Here is a 20,349-nt window from a genome sequence, read left to right on the forward strand (position 1 = left end):
GAGTTGACAGTTGCTGTATTTCTTGTAATAGCCCTGTGAGACATCCGGGGATGTACAGAAACTGACAGGAAGATCTCAGAGTCCGTTGATGCATTAATTCAACCAGCGGTTCTGCACACAAATCCTTCAGTAGTTACAGAGATTTGAGGATTTCAACCTAAAAGGGTGTTTGAATGTTGAGCCTGGAGGTTATGGTGATCCCGCTGATTTCCATATTTGAGGTTTGGTCTTTTATCTGAAGGCACTGTTACGCTCAGGTGAAAAGTTTAATCTGTGGCATTGTATGAATTAACAAGTGAACCTTTTATGTACCTCGCGGATACTGTAGCTGCACCGTAGTAAGTATTGTATGTCAAAGTCAAATATTCTGCAGCAGTCTGGATTTCCTCGGTTCCACAGTTGACATAACTGATTACCATGAGTCAGTCATTCTGTCCCCTCAGAGCAATATCATTGCTAGCTGCTGAATAATTTATGGTAGCTGTGATGTAGTGTCTTCCAGCTTGGTGCATCGATGCCACACAGGATCACACATACAGTCAAGTTGGAGGGCGCGCAGTCTGACGTGCTGTAAAGCCATTTTGCTTATGTGCAATTAAAAAAAAAAACAACTCTCTGTGGTTGAATACTTCTTTAACCGAGAACCCCCAGTTTCAGGATGCAGGTATAAAAGAGACCTTGCCACGTTCCTTTTGAGTCTCATCTCTTGTCTGTGGCTGGCTAAATGTCTTCTCAGCTCCTTGTGTTGGTCCCGGACAGATCAGGTTGAGGGTTGCGTTTGAACTGGTCATGAGGTCCAAGTAACAAGCACCTCTGTACAATTTAACACCCGCTGAACAGACAGCGCACAAACTTGCTAAAATGTGACGTCACCTGCTCTGTCAACAGTCTTTTTGCACCGAGTGCTAAGCTAGTTTGTGTTACAAACTGTTAATAATAGCTTATCTTACGGGTCAGTCCCATTAACTCTGCATATTGAAATGAGCTGGATTCATGTAGACACTGATTGTCCAGCTCCTCCTTTGTTAGCAGTGCTTCTCCAGCACAGTCGTTAGATATGCAACGGAGGGAGGCTTGCACTCTATTAAATTAACTATTAAAATGCTGACTATGGCATTATACTAGACTTCTTTGCACTTTTGTAGCTGGGTGAAGTTGGTAGGAGGTGTAAAAACAACACTGATGTTCCCCTCCCCCTCGATGAAACGGCGAAGGAAGGAAAAGAACAAAGTCATGGTTTGTCCATAAGTCAGATTCCTGCCTTTGATTAATGCGCCCTGTCCTTTTGAAGTTGTGGTCTGACTCCCATTACAAAAGCACATTAATTTGGCTTCGTACTGCATTAAAAGCTTCTTGCTGGAATTGGTCAGACACTGTGATGTCTTAAGGTTCACAAATTAGCTGCTGCGGGAAATCCTGCAGGAGGTGCCTGGAAGTAATGACTACACACATCTCCATATGATTGAAAATCATCACATCTCTGGTTTCTGTTCGCCACTGCCTGCAGGTTAAGCAAGTAAGCAATCACTGTAACCTTTTACGTGCTGTGACAGTTGACAGATCCTTGAACATAGGCTAGATAATATGTTAAATGTTGCTGCGTTTGCCCAGGTAAGCAGCGCAGGGATCAGAAGGTCTAGGATGTGCTTGTTATATTAATATTAGCGATGATGCAACGTGCGGCTGCATTATGAAATCGAGATTATCTGTGTGTGATGCAAACACAGCCAGCTGGCCAGTCACTTTCAGTCCTCTGCCTGCACTGAGTCTTCTGCATCCAGCTGCCTGCCACTGTGTAGATTTGCTCCAGAAACCCAGCTATAGCTGTGTTGACCTGTGGGAGGATTAAAGGATTTGTTCTGATATAAGCAAACCACCTGTCTGAATTTAATTCAGTCTTCTTGGAATAGTTACTTTTACTTTATGGTTTATTTTCCACACCCCCACATCCGATGTTGTGCACTCTGTACTGGTGATCCTTGAACGGAATAAAGTTTGTTAGCAGACTTGATTTTATTTTATTTTTTTTTTTTGCGATCTGTTCCATCAGAGCTTACAAGATCTCATTAGTGTGAGCAGTGGCTGCACATACAAAATTAGCTTTTGAACAGAGTTGATAATGGCGACAAGGAAAAGCGGTTATTCAAAGTTAAGATTTCCATTACAACGCAGTGCCTCTCCATAGATGAAGACAGATAAATGCTCATACGAAATACATAGATCTCTGATATACGCTGCGTCTTTTCCCTCATTGCACTCCTCTCCTCATCTCTCTCCCCAGCCACCATCACTAGTTCTTCAGAGAACGATGACCGCAGCGGCTCCAGCCTGGAGTGGAGTAAAGATGGGAGTCTGAGGAGCACCGGGCGCCATGGCCTGGCACAGGGTGTGCGGGCTGACACCTGCTCTCCCGTGGCCGAAGAAGACTCCGGCAGCGCCACCGTCACGCCAGCCGACACCCCATCCAAGACGGAGCAGCAGCAGCAGCTCACCGCATCGCCCCCACAGCCTCCTGGTCACTCACCTGAGGGACCCGTTCCGTATCCACCACAGACTTCTTCCTCCCTGATGATGCCGAGGCCAAACTCAGTAGCAGGTAGGAAGCCTCAGTTTGTGATCTTGTAAGGTGGATTTCAGCAGGTGTTAAGAAAAAAAGGGTCTGCGTGTCTTTCTGCCGTGTCTCTCACGGCGTGGCATTGCCAGTCAGCTCAGGATTGTGACAGTCTGATCTGACCTGCGCCTGAGGCTGACAAGCAGCGAAACAAGTGACTCAAACAGGGGGGGTCGAAAGCGTGTGGCGCTACAGAAAAGAAAATTAGAAGTGGAAGAAAGAGAACAGGTTGTGCTTTTCGGGATATCAAGGCAGAAGTTTGGGATTAGACAGCTGTTGTGTGCTGTGCCTCGGCATCGCCTGCCATGTTGTACCTAAGCACAGGCCTCTGTCTGCCTGATCTGTTCTGCATTCTTGCCCTGGAACCTCCCTGTTGTGGTTCAGCTCACCATATCCACACAGCTGTCACAGTTGTTGATATTCCTTTCTACCCCCTATTCCCTCATGTAAACCCCCCCCATCCCTCCACCCCCCCCTTCACTTTTCTATTCCCAGGTCTCCCTCAGTCTGCTTTCTTCTGATGTGTTCTGTTTTTGCTTTTGACCTTGGCTGTGTTGTTTTAACTTTAAAAAGCCATATGTTTTACATTCGCCTTCATGTATTTACAGCAGAAGTGATGTTTAAAAGCAGGCCGAGTCAAAGTTGATACAATGGCAGACAAAATTCAAGCCCTCGCTCAATTTCATGCTCGAACTGTTCTTCGCGAACAGTTATTTTCGGCAACGCAGGAATACCACATGCATCATTTTGCTTCATACGCCAAAGAGCAGCACATGATTACTGGTAGGTTAGTTGGATTTTTCGGATAAGAACAATATAAACACGAAGGGTGTGACCCATGTGTTCGGTTATCGGACCAGAACACGAGTAGTATGGAAAGGGTTGAGTACATCTGATGGAGTAGAACTGGCAGAGGAAGCATAAAGGCATAAATGCACGCAGATCAGACCAGAGGCCACGACAGACAGATGAAAGTGAAAGTAATGCTTTGACCAAAAAAAACTTAAAAAGACTGCAAAAATTCATCAGATAAACAAGAGCGGTGTTTCTATGAACAAGATTTAATAGAGTGCAGACAGGTTAAGATTATTCCGTGTGTTGAAGTTTGAGTACGTCACTCGAACCTCCCCTGAGAGTGATCGGATGCTGCCTGCGATCACCTGTGTTTATTCCTACGTTAGAGTGTTCCACTCTCGATAACATCCAACCCCAATTAAAATGTTTTTCTCAAGCACCCTACAGTTAATCTTCTCTTGTCCCTTTACCCGATGACGACGGCGTGCGTGTTCTGTTTATCAGAATTGATTTGAGAGAATGAACACCAGAAACCGAGGCAGAACAAACAATACGTGGCTCTCTGTCGAGACGCACTGAATACTTGTCACAGCCATGTATTTCACACCACTTTGATATTTGCGTAGCTCACAATTGTAATTATTGGCTTTTCTGTCATGTTTTCTGTTGTTTTCATAACATGTAGTTTTTAATCTCTGATTGTTATTTTCATGTGACATAAACCCAAACACTGTAGCGACGCACACTCGCTCGTAAACCGTAGAGATTAGGGAATATTCGGTGGTTTATGTGTGGCGGTTTGCGTGCGTTCGCCGGCCTGCTTGCTTCCATGTGTGTTCCCAGACTTTATAGGCTGATGTCATAGTTATGCAGCGTTGCCCTCTCGGGGCCCGAGGAATTCACACCTCAGATTTTATGCTGTGTGACAAACCCTAGGAGAAGACATCAAGGACATGGTGAGACAGCCTCGTTTATGGCCCCCAAGAATCTCTCTGGGTGTCATGTTTGGTTGGAGCGGAGCTCCCTCTCAGATGCTACTCAAGGAATTCCTATTCAATTAGAAATGACTTAAAAGAAACGACAACTGAAGCAGGAATGATTTCAGTGGAGCTGATGCTAAGTAATGCAAACACAAACATCTTCTACAGGGCGGCACAGTGGAGTAGTGGTTAGGATATGCAGCTGAACGTGCTGAAAATGAGTTTATATGGAGCCGTGATCTAAAAGCAGTGCCGTCTAACGCTGCTGCCCCGCACTGGATCTTCTCTCCATGAAGGTTCTCACAATCAATTTTGGTCCAAAGTGTTTTATAGTGATGTTGAATCATCTTTATGATCATTTTATAAGGTGTGCTTTGTGGTGGAGTTGAAGTGCATTGCACCACACAGAGAGGTGCATCTATTATTCAGTCTGCCTTTATTGATATAAATGCGTGTATGTGGAATATTCTCTTGATCTTGTTAGCAGTTTTAATAGACTCATTTTCTGATGAAGACTGACCGTAATAAAGTTTGAATGTTTCTCTTCTCCGTTGGGACGTCTTTCGGCAATATATATCCTCTGTATAGAGAAAATACAGGTTTTTCTTCAGTCTGAATTACGTAGACTACTGTTGCCTGACTTGCTTTTACTATATTGATTAAACGAGAATTTGAACATCAGCAAAGTCACAGAAAGAAACGACAATCACATAATTGCCCTCTCAGGTCAATTTCTTAGCAATGTGGATTTTGCCTGTTTGCCTCATGCCGATCGACGGCTGGGCCTCAAGAATGCCGACTATGTGTGTCCGAGGAATGTCTGCACATTACCCAGAAGTGTCATTTGTGCTGCCTTGGCGGGTTCGCACAGATCAAGTGTGTAGCTGCGCTTCTGTGGGAACGGCGCCGTGCGGAGCTCTCACGTGCCGTGTCAGGTTACGCAAATGTTGGCACACACCACCTGTCAGAGCAGACAGGCCTGAATTTAGTTGCCTCATATTATAATTATATCATTAGCTGGTGTTTTTGCATCTTGTAAAGTAGTCTAGCAATATGTCAAAGCGATAACTTTATCGACCTCTATTACAGATAATAATCGTTTCATCACAAAGTAAATTACGTATTGTCAATGCCTGTGCTTCATGTGAGGGTAAAATACACACCTGCTACGTGCTTTTACTGAATTCTTGGTATTTTGCAAATAAATAATTAACACCAGTTTAAATTTAAAAGACCCCGAGTGGATCTCTTTCCATACAAAAGTCTGTTAAGTTTAGAAAATTACATCACTTTAATACCGTGCAGGTTTTAAACCCAAGAAGAGATAAGACTTACATCATGCCATCAGAGCCAGACTCCAAGATGATATTTTGTCCTATCACAAAATCCATATCACATCAATGACAATAACAAGCCATATTACATCAGCCTATCCCTTTATCTTTTCATTGTCTGGTTCTTTCTTGCAAACAGCGTGTACTCTTCCAGACATCCTTTGTTGCAACATCCATGAATCATATACTTTTTTCGAAATAACCGACAGATTCTCACCTCGCGTGTCTGGCGCTGCCTCCGTCTCTCTTCATTATGCTTCCACTAATAAGAGCCCAGATTTTGAGTTAAGCTTTTCAGAGAGGCTCACAGAGTCAGAGGGCCATCATAGCTTTGGCTGTTCAAATTCTTTTGGTTTTGAATTTTTTTTTTTTTTTTTGTGCTTGAGCTGCTTGTGGCTGCGTTTCTCAGAGAGGGAGGTTGAGTCGGGGTCACGGTGGTGGCTGAGGAGCGCAGCTACAATGCATCTGCGGCATAAAACCATTCAGCAGAGCTTTGCAGCCCGAGGTGCAGCAAGGTAAAGCAGAACCTTATTGATTATATTCCAAAGAAATCTGTTTCAACTGGTGAAACCCATGCGATGACCTCTCTGAACTCTTGGAAAACACTGGAAAGGAATCAGTTAGATAAGTCTTTGTTGGACCGAGACTACAGTTACCTGAGTGAAAACAGGCCGTGGTTCAAATGTTTGCAAAGGGCAGAAACTAATTTGAAAACCTTGTCCGTCAAAGTGGTGCAGCGCTGCAGCCTGCGGACGGGCAATGGCTTTTTAATCCAATGAGCTGCAGTACGCCTGTGCAGAAATCACAGCACCTTATTTAATATACTGTAAGCACATGTCTGTCTTAAGTCATGTCATGTGCGGGACATTGAAGCATGTGTTTCCATGTCTACTGACACACTTTCTATCATCAGTGTTCTGTTTCTATACGGACTATAAAATCCATTCCTCTGTTAAGTGGGAGATGCCTCCAGATAGCTTGAATCTATGCCTGTTGACACTTTTGATCAGTTTGATCAGTTAGATTCCCAGAGTGAAATGGAAACAAAAAGGAAAGAGATGTCCCCTTCATATCCTGCAGTCTCCTCAAAAGGTCACAGAGACCTCTTATAAAAAAAAAAAAAAGAAAAAAGTTCACTCTCAAAGAAATGTCTGGTGCCTCTTGTGTCACAGCAGGAAAGAAAAATGAAGAAGAAATGCGACAAAGATCAATCTGTTTGAGGTTTGAAGAGCCTTTTTTAAATTCCACCCAGCGGGACTCCATTGACATATCAGGACTCATCAAATGTCCAGCCGTAAAGGAAACGGTGTATTAGCTCACTTTCTGCCACCTCAGACCCATTTAGCTGAGCCGGACTGGCAGCAAACCAATGTCAATATTGTTGCAGTGGTTGTTCAGGAACCGCTATGACAACCTTTAATTTATATAAACGGAGACCATTATATGAATGCAGAATCCACTCTGGTGTCTTACAGAAATCCATCCCTTTTTTTGGCAATGATCATTCCGATCATATTTTTGGTACAAAATCTTCTATTCTTACTATTTTATCTTTTCTTTTAAACAGAGTTTGGGTAATCAGGTAGGAGAAAACACGGTTTTTCATATTATACTCAGTATTTCCGAAAACATGGCAGTATTTGACTGGAGTGTTTTTTAGTGGGTAGATGGGAGCAGTCCAGCCAGGGAATTGAAGGCAGCGGTGTTTGAGTAAAGCAGCTCGGTCCTTTTCTCTATTCTGTCATGGGAAACGCAGAAAAGAAGGTTTCAAAGGGCAGACCTGCCCGAGGAAAAAAAGAGTCCCATTTTCAACAGAATACAGTCTGACACGTTTGTACAGCCTCAAAGTCACTGCAAGCTCTGACTTCAAGGTGTCGTATGTACGTTTTATCAATGAGTGGCGATGTGCGGGAATAAGAAGGCAGTTCAGAGTGAGGGGAGCAGGAACAGCAAGAAGCGGGATTTGAAATATATGAAGGATTCCCATGAGGTTTCTTGGCCTTGGAAGAATGGTGAATACCAAATGATGTGCCTTTAAAAAAAAAAAAGAAAGAAAGAAAGAAAAGTGGGGGTGTTAGCAGTGTAGGATGCATTAGCACTGTCAGGAATTAGGGAGTATGTGCATTAAAACAACTCAACAAATCAAATGCAGCATCAGTCTTAGAAGCGTCTGGTGCGGGATAAATGTTTTATTCTAAGCATTCAAAAGCTTTGAGGGATTCAAAGAGAAGTAAAAACACACATCATCTGCACTGTCCATGTCCCATGCTAACATTTTTCTTACACTACTTTATAATACTGCAGTTTTATCCACATTGCTCTGCTGCGTCTGCTCCATCCATTTACACCAAGGCTGCTGATTAAAGCTAAAGTAGCTGTTAATACAGGCTCCAATCAGACAGTGTCTGTGATTTTTCTTGATGTTCTCCCCTTTGCTGCTTGTTTACCAGCTTGTGTGTGTGTGTGTGCTTGTATGTACCACATAGACAGGGAAGACGCTTCAGCGCTACAATAAGCTTTCCCTTTGGAAAGCATTTCATTCAATTAGCAACTAATGCTGTGGGTGCTGTGACTGGCTGAGCGCAGGACGGGGGCCAGCCAGGCAGCTCCGCTCGGCTGCCAGTGCGCCTGCATGGGAGCACTGGGCTAGACGAATTGCTTTTTGTGCCCTCGGTGAGCTCATCTTTTGGGAGCACTTCTCTCCAGAGATTTAGCTGAAGGTCTACACCCTGCTTTACTTGACTCCATGCGTGTGTTTCCATGCTGGGGAAGAAGGGGAGGGCTTTGAGATTTCCCACAGTCCTCTCTGGCTTTGCTCGATGTAAGTAGATGTAGCTGTAGGATGAAATTTGAAGTGCCAGTTCCAAATTCGGAATATGTTGCTCTATTTCGTTTTATTCACTTTTTTGCTTTCTGACAGCTAGACTCTGTACTCTATATTTAACATATTTGCGGAAGCACAGACCGCTGCAGTAAAAGCAACATTTTTTTTTTCCTTTTTCCCCTTCTCAAAGTTATATTAATGGCGGCGTCCTCAGTTACCGTCGTCAGCGGAGGGGTTTTAATTAGTGGGACATTCCAGAGAGAAAGTTAGTGGCCGAGTGAGGGGGAGAGGGAGAGGAGAGTGTGTGTGACGCTCTCTCCCAGCTGAGGCCGACGCAGAAGAAAACACTCCGATTCTGCTCCTCACCCGGGCAGAGCGTGGAGCACGATGGCGATAGGATGACTGGAAAATGAACTGCGATTGGAGGAGAGACCTCGCTGCACTAGTGCAACATCTTTATTATGATAACAGAGCGCATCTCATAACTTTGAAACCACAAGCTGATTTGCTTTGTAATCACCGGCTCATTAGGTAGTTCATCTGCAGAGCCGGGTTTCAAAGGAGACGTCCTCCGAGCGGGGGACGAGAAACATCTGCTGCTCTGTGATTAATACAGCAGCAAAAAAGTGAATAAATTGTAATAAAACAGGGATGGGATTTAACTTCAAACAGTGAGCATGTTTTACGATGGTGAGAGAGAAAGTATTATGTATCTGAGAATCGGATACTGTCTGCATTAGATGACAAACTTCTGAGCAGGAACGTTTTGCATAGATTGAAACGGCAGGCTCTGTGTTTTTCAGAAAGTTAAAGGCAACCTGCCATATTTTGTAGAACACGGCAGGGTTGTTTGTGGAGACAGACCTCTCACTGCCATGCCGTGTGTAGCTGTCATCTCCAATCAGAGGAGAAGCGAGCATATCTGTCTGACTTTGGGATACTGCATTTCTTTGTGCTACTGTATACTCACGCTTGCACACACTGCCTCGAGCAAACTACAAATGTCAGCGCACGCTGGCTTTCTTCCCCGTCTCTCATCCCCTCTCAGAGATGGCACATGTGCCACAAAATTCTGCTCTTGCGCGTTTCTATCGCACTCTTTACAGTTGTTATGACAAATGCCCTCATGAGGCACCGGAGCGTCTGCTTCACTTCTCTTTTCTTTTTTGCTTTTGAATCTCTGTCTACAGCAACGAGTTCCACCAAGCTGGAGGACCTGAGCTTTCTTGATGAACAGCGCAACACCCCCCTGCGGACATCCATTCGTTTACCCTGGCACAACACAGGAGGACGGCCACCTCAGGACTCCAAAGGTAAATGAGCTGCATGCGTGTCGAAATCTCAGTGCAGTGCTGGAAAACACACGAGCGGATGCATCCGCCATGGTCAACTAATGCGTTCAACAGATATCTAGAAGTAAATATGTTGCTATTGGGGTATACAAAGCAATACGTAGTCTCTGCGGATGCATATGATAACATGTTTGTATTCATTTTCCTCTTTTTGAGATGTGGGCAGTCAGATTTTCTTGAGTGGCCTCGTTTAAAAAAAAAAAAAAAAAAAAAACTATTGACGGGCGAACCTTTAGGTTGAACTCAATTCTGCTCGTGTTGATTCTTTGGACAGTAGCATTATAAGTATCTTCACACTTTGACATCTGACAAAAAAACCAAAGTAAATGTCTATTTCTTCTGCAATGCATCACATTCTGGATCAACAGTTTTGTTGCATAAGGATCTCAGCTTTGTAAGCTAAGACACGTGAATACAGATGAAGTTATGCCTACAGGCACAAAAAATACACACAGTGGTGAAAAAAATAGCTAATGCTTATTATAATTTATTAATTTTGCTTTTATGCATTGGTATTTTTTTATTATTTAAAGATTTTTACATAACTGAAAAGTTGATGTTACTTATAACACGCTGGTAAATCTTGTTTGAAGAAATCTTGTTACTGCATTGGGTGTGATGCCAAATCTTATGCCAGTGAGAGGACAGGAATATAAATGCTAATCCAAAATTCACAGCCGAGGTTGATGTAAATGTCTTCAAATTAAAGGCAAAACTCACTTTAAGTTCTCAGTAACAGTTTTAATTACAAAACTAGCGTGCACAGAGCCCGCCGCTGTGTAAATAGTCATTAGTATTAATACCAAGCAATCCACTGCATGTCTGTGAGGTTGTTCCCCAGCTTTAGATGTAAAACAATGCATTATTTTCTGTGTTGAACCAGCTTTATCCTGGCTATGTGCTTTGGATCTTCTGTGTTATTAGGAGAAATTCCATAGTGTGAATATTTGATGAAAACATGAAAAACTCAACAAATCCTCATTAGATATCCAGACTGTTTAGCAATGTCAATTTGACGATGTCCTCTCTCATTTTTCACCCTCTCTTAAACATGAAGTCACAAACAATTTGAAAGTGTCTCTGTGTGTCATTTACTGGAAGCAGTGAAAGGACAGCAGCACTAAGCGATAATGAGCCGGAGGTGCAGGTAAAGAGAGGACAGAGCAGAACGAAGCACGAACTGGGGTAAAGCCAGGACCAGAAGTTAATGGCATAAAATAGTAGGACACAAAAGGCACGGAGAGTAAAGGAGAGGAGATGACGGGAGGTCTCGCTGCAGCCCAGATCAACTGCAGCAAAGCCCGGCCTGCTCCACCTATGAGCTTCATCAGAAAGAAAAGTTTAAAGCCTGTTCTTAAAGTAGAGAGAGAGAGTTTTCCTCCTGAGCCCAAAGTGAGAGCTGGTTTCAGGGCAGAAGAGTGTGACAGCTAAAGACCCTGCCTTTATTCTCCTTTTGGAAACTTCTCTGAATTAGGCCCGCACTCAGAGCAGAGTGTTCTGCTCGGATCATACATCCGTCAGATATGATGGAGCCGGCTGATTAAAGGATTTCTACATAGGACGGGGGATTTTAGATTTTTATTCAAGATTTTACAGGGAAGACGATATAGAGAAGCTGATCTCTCGCTACTTCATGTCGCCTGTTTAGATTATAAAGCAGCCTGCTTATTGCGACCCGTCCACCCTCAATACTACGTCATATAGTTCAGGGTCGGAGTTGCTGGTCCCAGCTGACTGCGAGCAAAGGGAGGGTTTGACCTCGGACAGGCCGGTCACCCTTCACAGAACAAACACAGAGACACAGACAGGCACACACACACTCACTCACATCTATGGGTCATTTTAGAATCGCCAATTAACCTTAAACGCATGTTATTGAGCTGCGGGAGGAAGCCGGAGTACAAGCAGAAAACCCGCACATGCCAGAGGAGAACATGGAAACCAGAGCGCTAACCCCAACACTGCTGCTCAGGTCTCCTCTCGGTTTTTTGTCAATTATCGGTAGATCAAGTAGACGCCTGTCGGAGCTTTTTAAACCACTTGTATTTTAGGAGGTAGAGATTACGTTTCAGAACATCTGTGGCAGCAGTAATAATTGTAAAAGAAGCATCAACAGTGAAGCTGCCGGTCGTGGTGAAACCAGTATTAGAGGGATTACCACCGTTATTAGGCCGAATTAATGCTGAAGTGGACCCGATGGAGTCCACGTTCTTGTTCACATTCATTTAAAGGAGAACTGAAAACTGTTGTTCTGTAATGGTGTGCATGTGTTTGTGTAAAAGAAAAACATTCATTCATTCTTTTTTCCTTTTCCTCAGCACGTTTTGCTCCTTACAAGCCCGTGGACATCATGCTCAAGCCCTTATTGTTCGAGGTCCCCAGCATCACCACAGACTCCGTTTTCGTGGGCCGGGATTGGCTCTTCCAGCAGCTGGAAGACGTCCTGAAGGCCAGCGAGTCCACCGAGAACCACGGCGCTGTGGTGGTGGGCAGTGTGGGATACGGGAAGACGGCCATCATTTCCCGGCTCGTGGCGCTGAGCTGCCACGGAGGACGCATGCGTCAGATCGCCTCCAACAGCCCCAGTGCCTCCCCGAAAAGTAACCACGCTTCGTGTTCTCCTTTCAGTTTGTGTGCTCAAGCTGTAAAAATGTTCATTTTACTTGCTGCTCGTTTTGATTAATTGGTTACACATATAACAAATATTGCGTCTGTCTCACAGGTAGCGCAGGACCAAGCAGTGAGCTTCCTCTCACGCAGCCGCCGCAGCCCACGCCACCCTCCAGCGCCACCAACACGCTGAGGACCAACAGCTGCCCGGGAACCCCGGAGATGCAGCGGCGCAGGGAGGAGGCCGTCAGACGTCTGGCTGCAAAGGTACGACGACGTCCGCCGACGGTCCGTGCGTTGGCGCCGAGGAGAAACCGCAGCATTAAAGTGTCAAAAACTCTGAGGTCCAGTGACGCCTGCTCAGAGGAATCTGATGAGACGTGCACATTCAAACAGAAGGAGAGAGAGAAAATAAAAGAATCTATTAAATTTCACTAGTCGTGAATTGTTGGCTTTGTTTTTATAGACACACGCAAAAAGAAATCCAAAAAAAAAAATCAGACAGCAGCAATACATGGATTTGTAAAGATATTAGCTCTTTTTCTGTGGTTTTAACTTGCATCATCAGTGCAGCTGTTTCCATTGAAATTATACATCTACATTAAAAAACAGAACATTTCAGCAACATTTCTTTGATCAAAGCTGACAGAAGTCATTCATATTCAGTTTTTACCAAATAGAATCTCTGATGCTGTAAATTCATACTTTTAGTGACAACAGGGCGAAGGGGGTTGATGTTTCGAACCTCCTGTGTGTTTAATCAAGACGACAGGCTGCAGTGCAGACGCCAGTTCATCTGGAATCATTTCAAAGTGAATAAAATTGTTTTTCATGCACTTTCGGTACAGACTAAGCAAATTGGCCTTAGTGGCTTTTGATGTTTCTTTTTAAGCTAATTATTTGTTGGTTTTTGCTTTTTACCTAAAAGAGGGATATAAAAAAAGGTATGAAGCCTCTCGTCAAATCCCAGGTAAACCTGTGAGGATGATAAAGAGTTCCTTTGTCTTCTGGGAAGGATTTGCTGTACGTGGAGTAACACGAGAGTAAATGTTGCATTTCGTTTGGTTACACACTCATTTCTTAGACCGCTTTTCTTCGGGCAAAAACACAAAATAGACTTGCTTGAGTGGGACAATGATTCCACACATCTCTTTCCGTGGGAATCGTTCAGCAGACAAACAATTCCCCTCCAGGATAAATGCTCAGATCTTTGGTGGGATATCGGCCCGCCAGTCTCGTCCGCCAGTCCAGTTTATTGTTCACTCTGTGGCCACACACACTTTTTAAACTCTGGGCACTAGATGAGTAATGTAAATGAAATACACGCTGGAGAGGCCGCATGGTGGTTCAGTGGTTAGTGCTGTCGCCTCACAGTGGGAAAATCCTTTGTTTGAGTCTATCTGGCAGCCTTTCTGTGAGGACGATTATCTTTGGTTATTCGGATTTTCTCACAGTCTAATAACATGTGTTTAAAGTAAACCTTCAATCTCTGATTGCCCAGTAGATGTGAATGTCAGTTTGTGAAATACTTGTTGAAATTGCATCAGAAGGTACTCGTGAGGAAACCAAGATTCGCTTCTTACAGTTTGTTCACTGATTTATTTATTCATTTATGTATTCATTTATTGAGCATACCACAGCTCAGATTATTCATACATGGACAGCACTGCCAGAGAAATCACACCAACGTTTTATTTGTGAAACGAAGTTTACGCACGTCCGCAGTTTCCTTGAATCAACTTGAATGTTAGAATTGCAGCTTTTATCGTCGTTTGAGTTTTATCATTATGTTCTCTGTATGTGCAGAAGCTTCACCGACTGCCTCTGTTGTGTATTGTTGATGAAGCCGCACCACCGATAGTTGGAAAAAAATAAACAAATAACAGAGTTGACACTTCTCTCAGAGGCAAATAATAAATTTGTCATTGATTTGAATTTTATTAGAATGAAAATTGGAGAAAAAAAGCATTTGTTAATATCCTTCACCCTGTTTGAGCAGCTCTGTGACTGCAGGTCATCGGGTCATTCGACGGGATTTCACCAGAAATTCAAACTGGATCGAACATCTGCTGTGTCTGTCCCTTTGCCATATTTTCAGTGGTCCTCATTACAACCAGCGCGTCCTCGCAACACTCACAAGATTTAGCGTGCTCAAATCCTATCAGGGATGCCTCCGAAGCAGTTGTGCAGCTTCGCAGTTGGCCTCTGCCAGGGAGAAAGTTCATGCGTCAGACAGCCAACTTTCTGCACGGAGGTTCAGCTAAACGTCTGCAGAAACCCAAGCAGTGTCTCTTCAGCCAATTATTGTGCAAAGCGTTTCCAATAGGCGCTCTCGCAGGGGCTCTGTTTCTGCGATGTGTGAACGCTGATGCAACAGCGAGCAGCTTCTGTCAAATTCTGCCAGTTCTTTTTAATCATTGATTTAAAAGCAGCCTCATAACAGGCGCTGGGGCGATTACAATTTATTGTGTATCAGAACTTTTGTATCTTATCCCCATCAAAGAGAAACACTTCCAGGCATTGTTTGTGTCCGTAGTTTTAACTACTGCAGGTTCACTGCAGAGTTTTGCATCATTATGTTTTAGGACTTGTGCTGCAGCATTATGTGAGATGCCCATCATGAACTTTTGAATTAAAGAATAAAAGCCAGAGTTTTTGGATGTGTTAATATAACATCACACATTACTGTTTCTCACATTGCACGTGAATCACATTTTGGCTGTTGGATGTTATAAATGCACAGAGAGAACATGCAAACATCATGTGAGTCTCCACAGGATATCTGAAATAGCCTCAGACGCCACTCAGAACTAATCCTAGTCTTGGTTATTTCATTACAAAAACAGAAAATTTTTCAGATCAAATTGTAAATCATAGAAACCCTTAATTTTAAAGAAAGCCTTTATGTCTTTGGGCTTCACTCACTAAATCTTTCTAAGCTGGTCATTAGAGTCGATGCTGCAGTAGGCAGCAGCAGAGAACAGGTCAGCTGCTCCTTCTCCTGCCGGCCCTGCAAGTGTGTCAGCTCCTCCAGGTTGGACTGTAATTAGTACAGAGCCACACATCTCAGGGGGATTTCTCTTTCCTTTGTGCCCACCTCTCTGTCCCTCCTCTCACCTATTAAATTAGAGCTCCTTGGAACACTGCAGCGTCCTGCTCAGACTCAGAAGAGGCTTCTTTTAGAAGTCCACCTGGGATTCACAGCCTCCTTTTTATATAGGGTTTATCTGAGGTGGTCAGAGCTGCCTGGCCACTCAGTCACCTCTGCTGTATGTATTCTCACTGTAGCTGTGGTAGAAACTGATAGTTTAATGAAGCTATAAAAATGACAGGTGCATGACAATGAATAAACATTTTCAAGCACCTTTCTTGTATTGCTCCTAACGTTTTTCATTTCCCTCCCCGTTCTCCTCTGGTCATCTTTTGTGTTGCAGGTGGTGGCGTATCACTACTGCCAGGCAGACAACACCTACACTTGCCTGGTGCCGGAGTTTGTACATAGCATTGCAGCCCTGCTGTGCAGAGCACATCAACTCGGTGCGTATCGGGAGCTGCTGCTGAAGGAGCCGCACCTCCAGAGCATGCTCAGCCTGCGCTCCTGCGTCCAAGACCCAATGGCTGCTTTCCGGAGAGGAGTCCTAGAGCCACTAGCCAACCTCCGAAAAGGTACAGTTCCAAAGAACAATTACCAATTATATTTTTCTTCTATTTATTTAGGATTATTTTAATATAATATCAAAAGAAGTTCAAATGTATTTTTTAAATAGTCCCGTTTTTGGAGTCAAAAAGGCATTTACAAACTTCACATTTAGCTGTAGATCTGGGTTCAGGTCACATGAGAGGGACGTCATGATCTCTGAGGCGACAAAACTGTAAATTAACTCAAGTCTCCTCGTCTTCATGGAAGAGCAGAAGCTCCCTTGTCTCGCCGGTGAACCACTAAATTTACTGAATTCTCTGTGTACAGTGTTGCATGTGCATCGTAATGATGCTTTGACAACTCTATTATGCTGGGTCAACATTTAATTCATTGACTTTTCACAGTTACCGATCAGAATCCGACCTGTCAGCCGACCCTGCTCCACATGCCAATAAAATACATTTACACTCTCCCTGCACCCACGACGCTGAGTAAATATTAGCAGGTTGCTGGGTCACTGGCTGCAGACCATCACATATTCACCAACGGGCAAGACTTTACTGAGGATTATGGGAGGAAACCAAAGCAACTGGTGAAACACAGCACACACACTCACACACACGCAGGGCTGAAGTGCTTTTAAAGATGCCATAACCAGCATAATTTGTGTTATTCTGTAATTTTATTTCAGAGGAGCGTAGCCACCTGAGCAAATGTTAGCTTGACATTTCAGTGGCTCCGGACCTGATGAATCAAAGCAACAGGCCTCTGACTCACTCCCAGCACACCTTTAAAGAGAGCCAGTCAGGTTTATTTAGTTCCCCTCAGCACTCTTACCACAGGGTGTTTTAGTAGAGCTGGGACTGCGAGGAGCTGCACCTCAATCCACACTGTTACTAGTGTTGACTCTGTTTGTGTGTGTGTGTGTGTGTGTGTGTGTGTGCGTGTGTGTGTCTCTGCAGAGAGGAGAATCCCCGAGGAGGACCACATAATATTGATAGACGGACTAAACGAAGCAGAGTTCCATAAGCCCGACTACGGAGACACCATCGCTTCCTTCATCACTAAAATCATCGCCAAGTTCCCCTCCTGGCTGAAGCTGGTGATCACAGTCCGAGTCAACCTGCTGGTGAGAACAAAAAGAAGAAATGTCCTTCATACACACACTTTCATTAAAGCTGCAGATTTTGACAAGTGTGAAAGGTTGACCCGGACTTATTTTCATGCTCTCAATAAGTAATTTTGATGCTGACTACATGACAGGAAGTAGCGGTCAATCACTGTGAGTGGACTAGCGCTGTGACACGAGGTTTATCTGGTTACCGAGTTCAGGGTCGATGGTGAAGTCGCCAAGGTTCTGACGAGCCCGATGAGCCACTGATTTTCTGTGCCGGGATGAAGCGCTAAGCCGGGGGATAATAAAGTGGCGGTGGAATGACAGAAATTGTGTTGTTAATACTCAGGCAGGAGCCTGGCCTTGACTGCTGTCCGTACGCGCTGCTCCGTAGAAACGAATTCAAGCGATTTGTTTTCGTCGGCATTTAGAATTCATGGCAAGTTTCCCTCAGTGTGGTAAATCCATATATTATTCATACTGACACTCGGAATACAGCTCTAATGCACTTCTGGTAATCTATCAGGATATGTTTATGAGGTGGAAGGCTGTCGCAGGTGTCTCACTCGACTGCAGTAAATGCAGTTTTTAATAACTTTCCTGTGAAAATGCTTTCAGCCATCAACTTTTCAACTATTGCTACAAATAGGTGCTGTCTCATATTACTCAATTTATTACTATAGACAAGCATTAAAGAAAGCAATACCAGCGATGAGAAGCAGGTATTCTTTGTGTTTTTGCACACTAAAGCCTTACTAGTGTCAGTGCATCTGAGATGTTTAATGGAGACTTGAAACATTTCCTGGTGGGGGCCGAGGGTTTTGCCCAGCGACCCCCAGTGCAATGTGTGAGGGAATCCACATGCATTATGACTTTACATGCTCATGTCTCTGTTTTGCATGTTTGAGCTGTTCAGTGTGGACGTGCGTTCATGAAAACGCCGTTTCCACTGGATGTTTCTTTGATCCTGTCGACGTATCGTTTGTTGTCAGGTCTCTCTTACGGTTTTGCAGATTCTGATCTCAGTGTGCTCTCCCGAATTGAAAAGCTCCGTCGTCACATTGCCTGAGGCGCATGTTAAATAAACAGAGAGCGAGGGAGGGGCCGTCCATTTTAACATTGCTGATGGCAGACAACACTTTAATAAAACAAATAAAATAAATAAATAAAACAAAGCCATGAAAGAATTTGTCATCTGACACCAGGGAACCAGCACCAAATTGAAATGGAAGTGTTATGGTGTTGTTTTGATCTCCGATCGGATAGATGCGATCTCACCTCGGACGGAGGGTTCAGCATATCGGCCGCTGTTTGCTGGACTAATACGTAACAAATCTATGAGGTGTTGCTCACACTTCTCCCGTCTTATGGACTGCGATCTGCGCATTTCGTCAAGTGTGTGCATGTGTGAACACATTTATTTTTTGTGCGCATGTGTCTGTCTGCTGTACCTTGTCATGATGAAAAAGAGTGAGGTGTTATCTCGCCGAGGCAATGTTTCTCCAGCCTCAGACAGGTGGAGGATTGGAGGATTAAGGTGCATTGATTTCCTCACCCCCCAGGACAGAGATTGAAATGTGAGCTCTCGGGCAGACCTCCGCCTGCCTGCTCGCCACCATCCCATCCGTCTCCCGCCTCTTGATGCTCTCCTTTCCAGTCCACTTTTCCTCAGAGCCCCATTTCCAGCAGTAACAAGTGTCTGTTGTGGCCTGATAGCTCAGCATGTTTGCTTCCCTGCTGCTCAAAGAAATCCTTTTGATAACAAACCAAGCCGAATTTTTTAAAGAGCAGCTCAGGAGGCGAAGAGTGTTTTTTTTTTTTTGTTTGTTTTGTTTTTTCCTATTTATCTGATTAGAAAATTACTAATACAATTTAGACTGCAGATCCCAACCAGAAAATTACTAATCATCTGGGTTTTAAGTGTTATTGGTGCATTTTATTTTGACTTTCCGGAGAAATACCGTACTGATTTTGTTTACCTTGCTTCCCCCTCAGGAGATCACCAGCCTCCTGCCTTTCTCCAAGATCTCCCTGGACGACTTCAACGACAACAAAGAGATAAGCAGCGACCTCAATGCATACATCCAGTACCGAATCAATGGCAGCAAGGACATCATGAACAATATCAGCCTGAACGGCAAGGCCGACCCTCTCACCGTCAGCAAACTCAGCAGCCATCTGATCTCGCGCAGCCAGGGCTCCTACCTGTATCTCAAGCTGACTCTGGATCTGTTTGAGAGGGGCCACCTGGTGATCAAAAGTGCCAGCTACAAAGTGGTGCCGGTCTCGCTGGCGGAACTGTACCAGCTGCAGTGCAACATGAAGTTCATGACCAACTCGGCCTTCGAGCGCTCGCTGCCCATCCTGAACGTGGCGCTGGCCTCGCTGCACCCCCTGACCGACGAGCAGCTGTTCCAGGCCATCAACGCCGGCTTCGTCCGGGGAGAGCTGCAGTGGGAGGACTTCCAGCAGCGCATGGAGCTGCTGTCGTGCTTTCTGATCAGGCGGCGGGACAAGACGCGCATGTTCTGCCACCCTTCCTTCCGAGAGTGGTTAGTGTGGCGGGCTGATGGAGAGAGTACGGACTTCCTGTGTGACCCCAGGTCAGTCCGCCGCTTTGGAAGCAAATCCATTAACTCAGCAGCTTTCTATCAGCAATGCAAGCGTCTATTATACATCATAAACAGTCATCAGTAGAGCAAAAATCTAAGAAATAAGTGAATCAAAGACTTCAGTTAAGTACTAGATGGCTTTTTATGTGGTGTTCTTACTGAAATATTGAGTTTCAATTGCCGAGCACTGCTCCAGCTTTTCTGTCGAAGCTTCAGACACAGAGGAACACAGACAGGAATTTCATGTCCTTTTTTTATTTTTTTTTGTGCATGAGGATTTTACAGCTCAGTGGGGTTTTGAATTAGGTGTTCAAGGCGTCTGAATCAGATGCTGTTTTGCATGCAAAGCAAACTGACTTCAAGGATTGTGTAGAAAGGACAAGTAGTTCGAATCAATAAATACAGCATGACTCATTTATGAGTCAGAGAAGAACATTGAGTTTGAAATTCTCCAGGTATTTATCCAAATCATAACAA

General features: G+C 44.2%; 1 protein-coding gene across 2 annotated transcripts in view; it reads left to right on the forward strand.

Moving 5' to 3' along the window:
* The window catches only part of tanc1b (tetratricopeptide repeat, ankyrin repeat and coiled-coil containing 1b), a 92,092-nt gene that overhangs the window by 55,761 nt on the left and 15,982 nt on the right, over positions 1–20,349 (forward strand). For both annotated transcript variants that reach the window (XM_030111474.1, XM_030111473.1), the window contains exons 7-13: positions 2,282–2,596; positions 9,735–9,857; positions 12,215–12,496; positions 12,619–12,773; positions 15,941–16,172; positions 17,109–17,275; positions 19,256–19,863. In XM_030111474.1, the coding sequence (XP_029967334.1) occupies positions 2,282–2,596; positions 9,735–9,857; positions 12,215–12,496; positions 12,619–12,773; positions 15,941–16,172; positions 17,109–17,275; positions 19,256–19,863 (1,882 nt within the window). The remainder of the gene's footprint in view (positions 1–2,281; positions 2,597–9,734; positions 9,858–12,214; positions 12,497–12,618; positions 12,774–15,940; positions 16,173–17,108; positions 17,276–19,255; positions 19,864–20,349) is intronic.

This window comes from Salarias fasciatus, chromosome 16, assembly GCF_902148845.1.
Source record: "Salarias fasciatus chromosome 16, fSalaFa1.1, whole genome shotgun sequence".
In the NCBI taxonomy this organism is placed as follows: Eukaryota; Metazoa; Chordata; class Actinopteri; order Blenniiformes; family Blenniidae; genus Salarias; species Salarias fasciatus.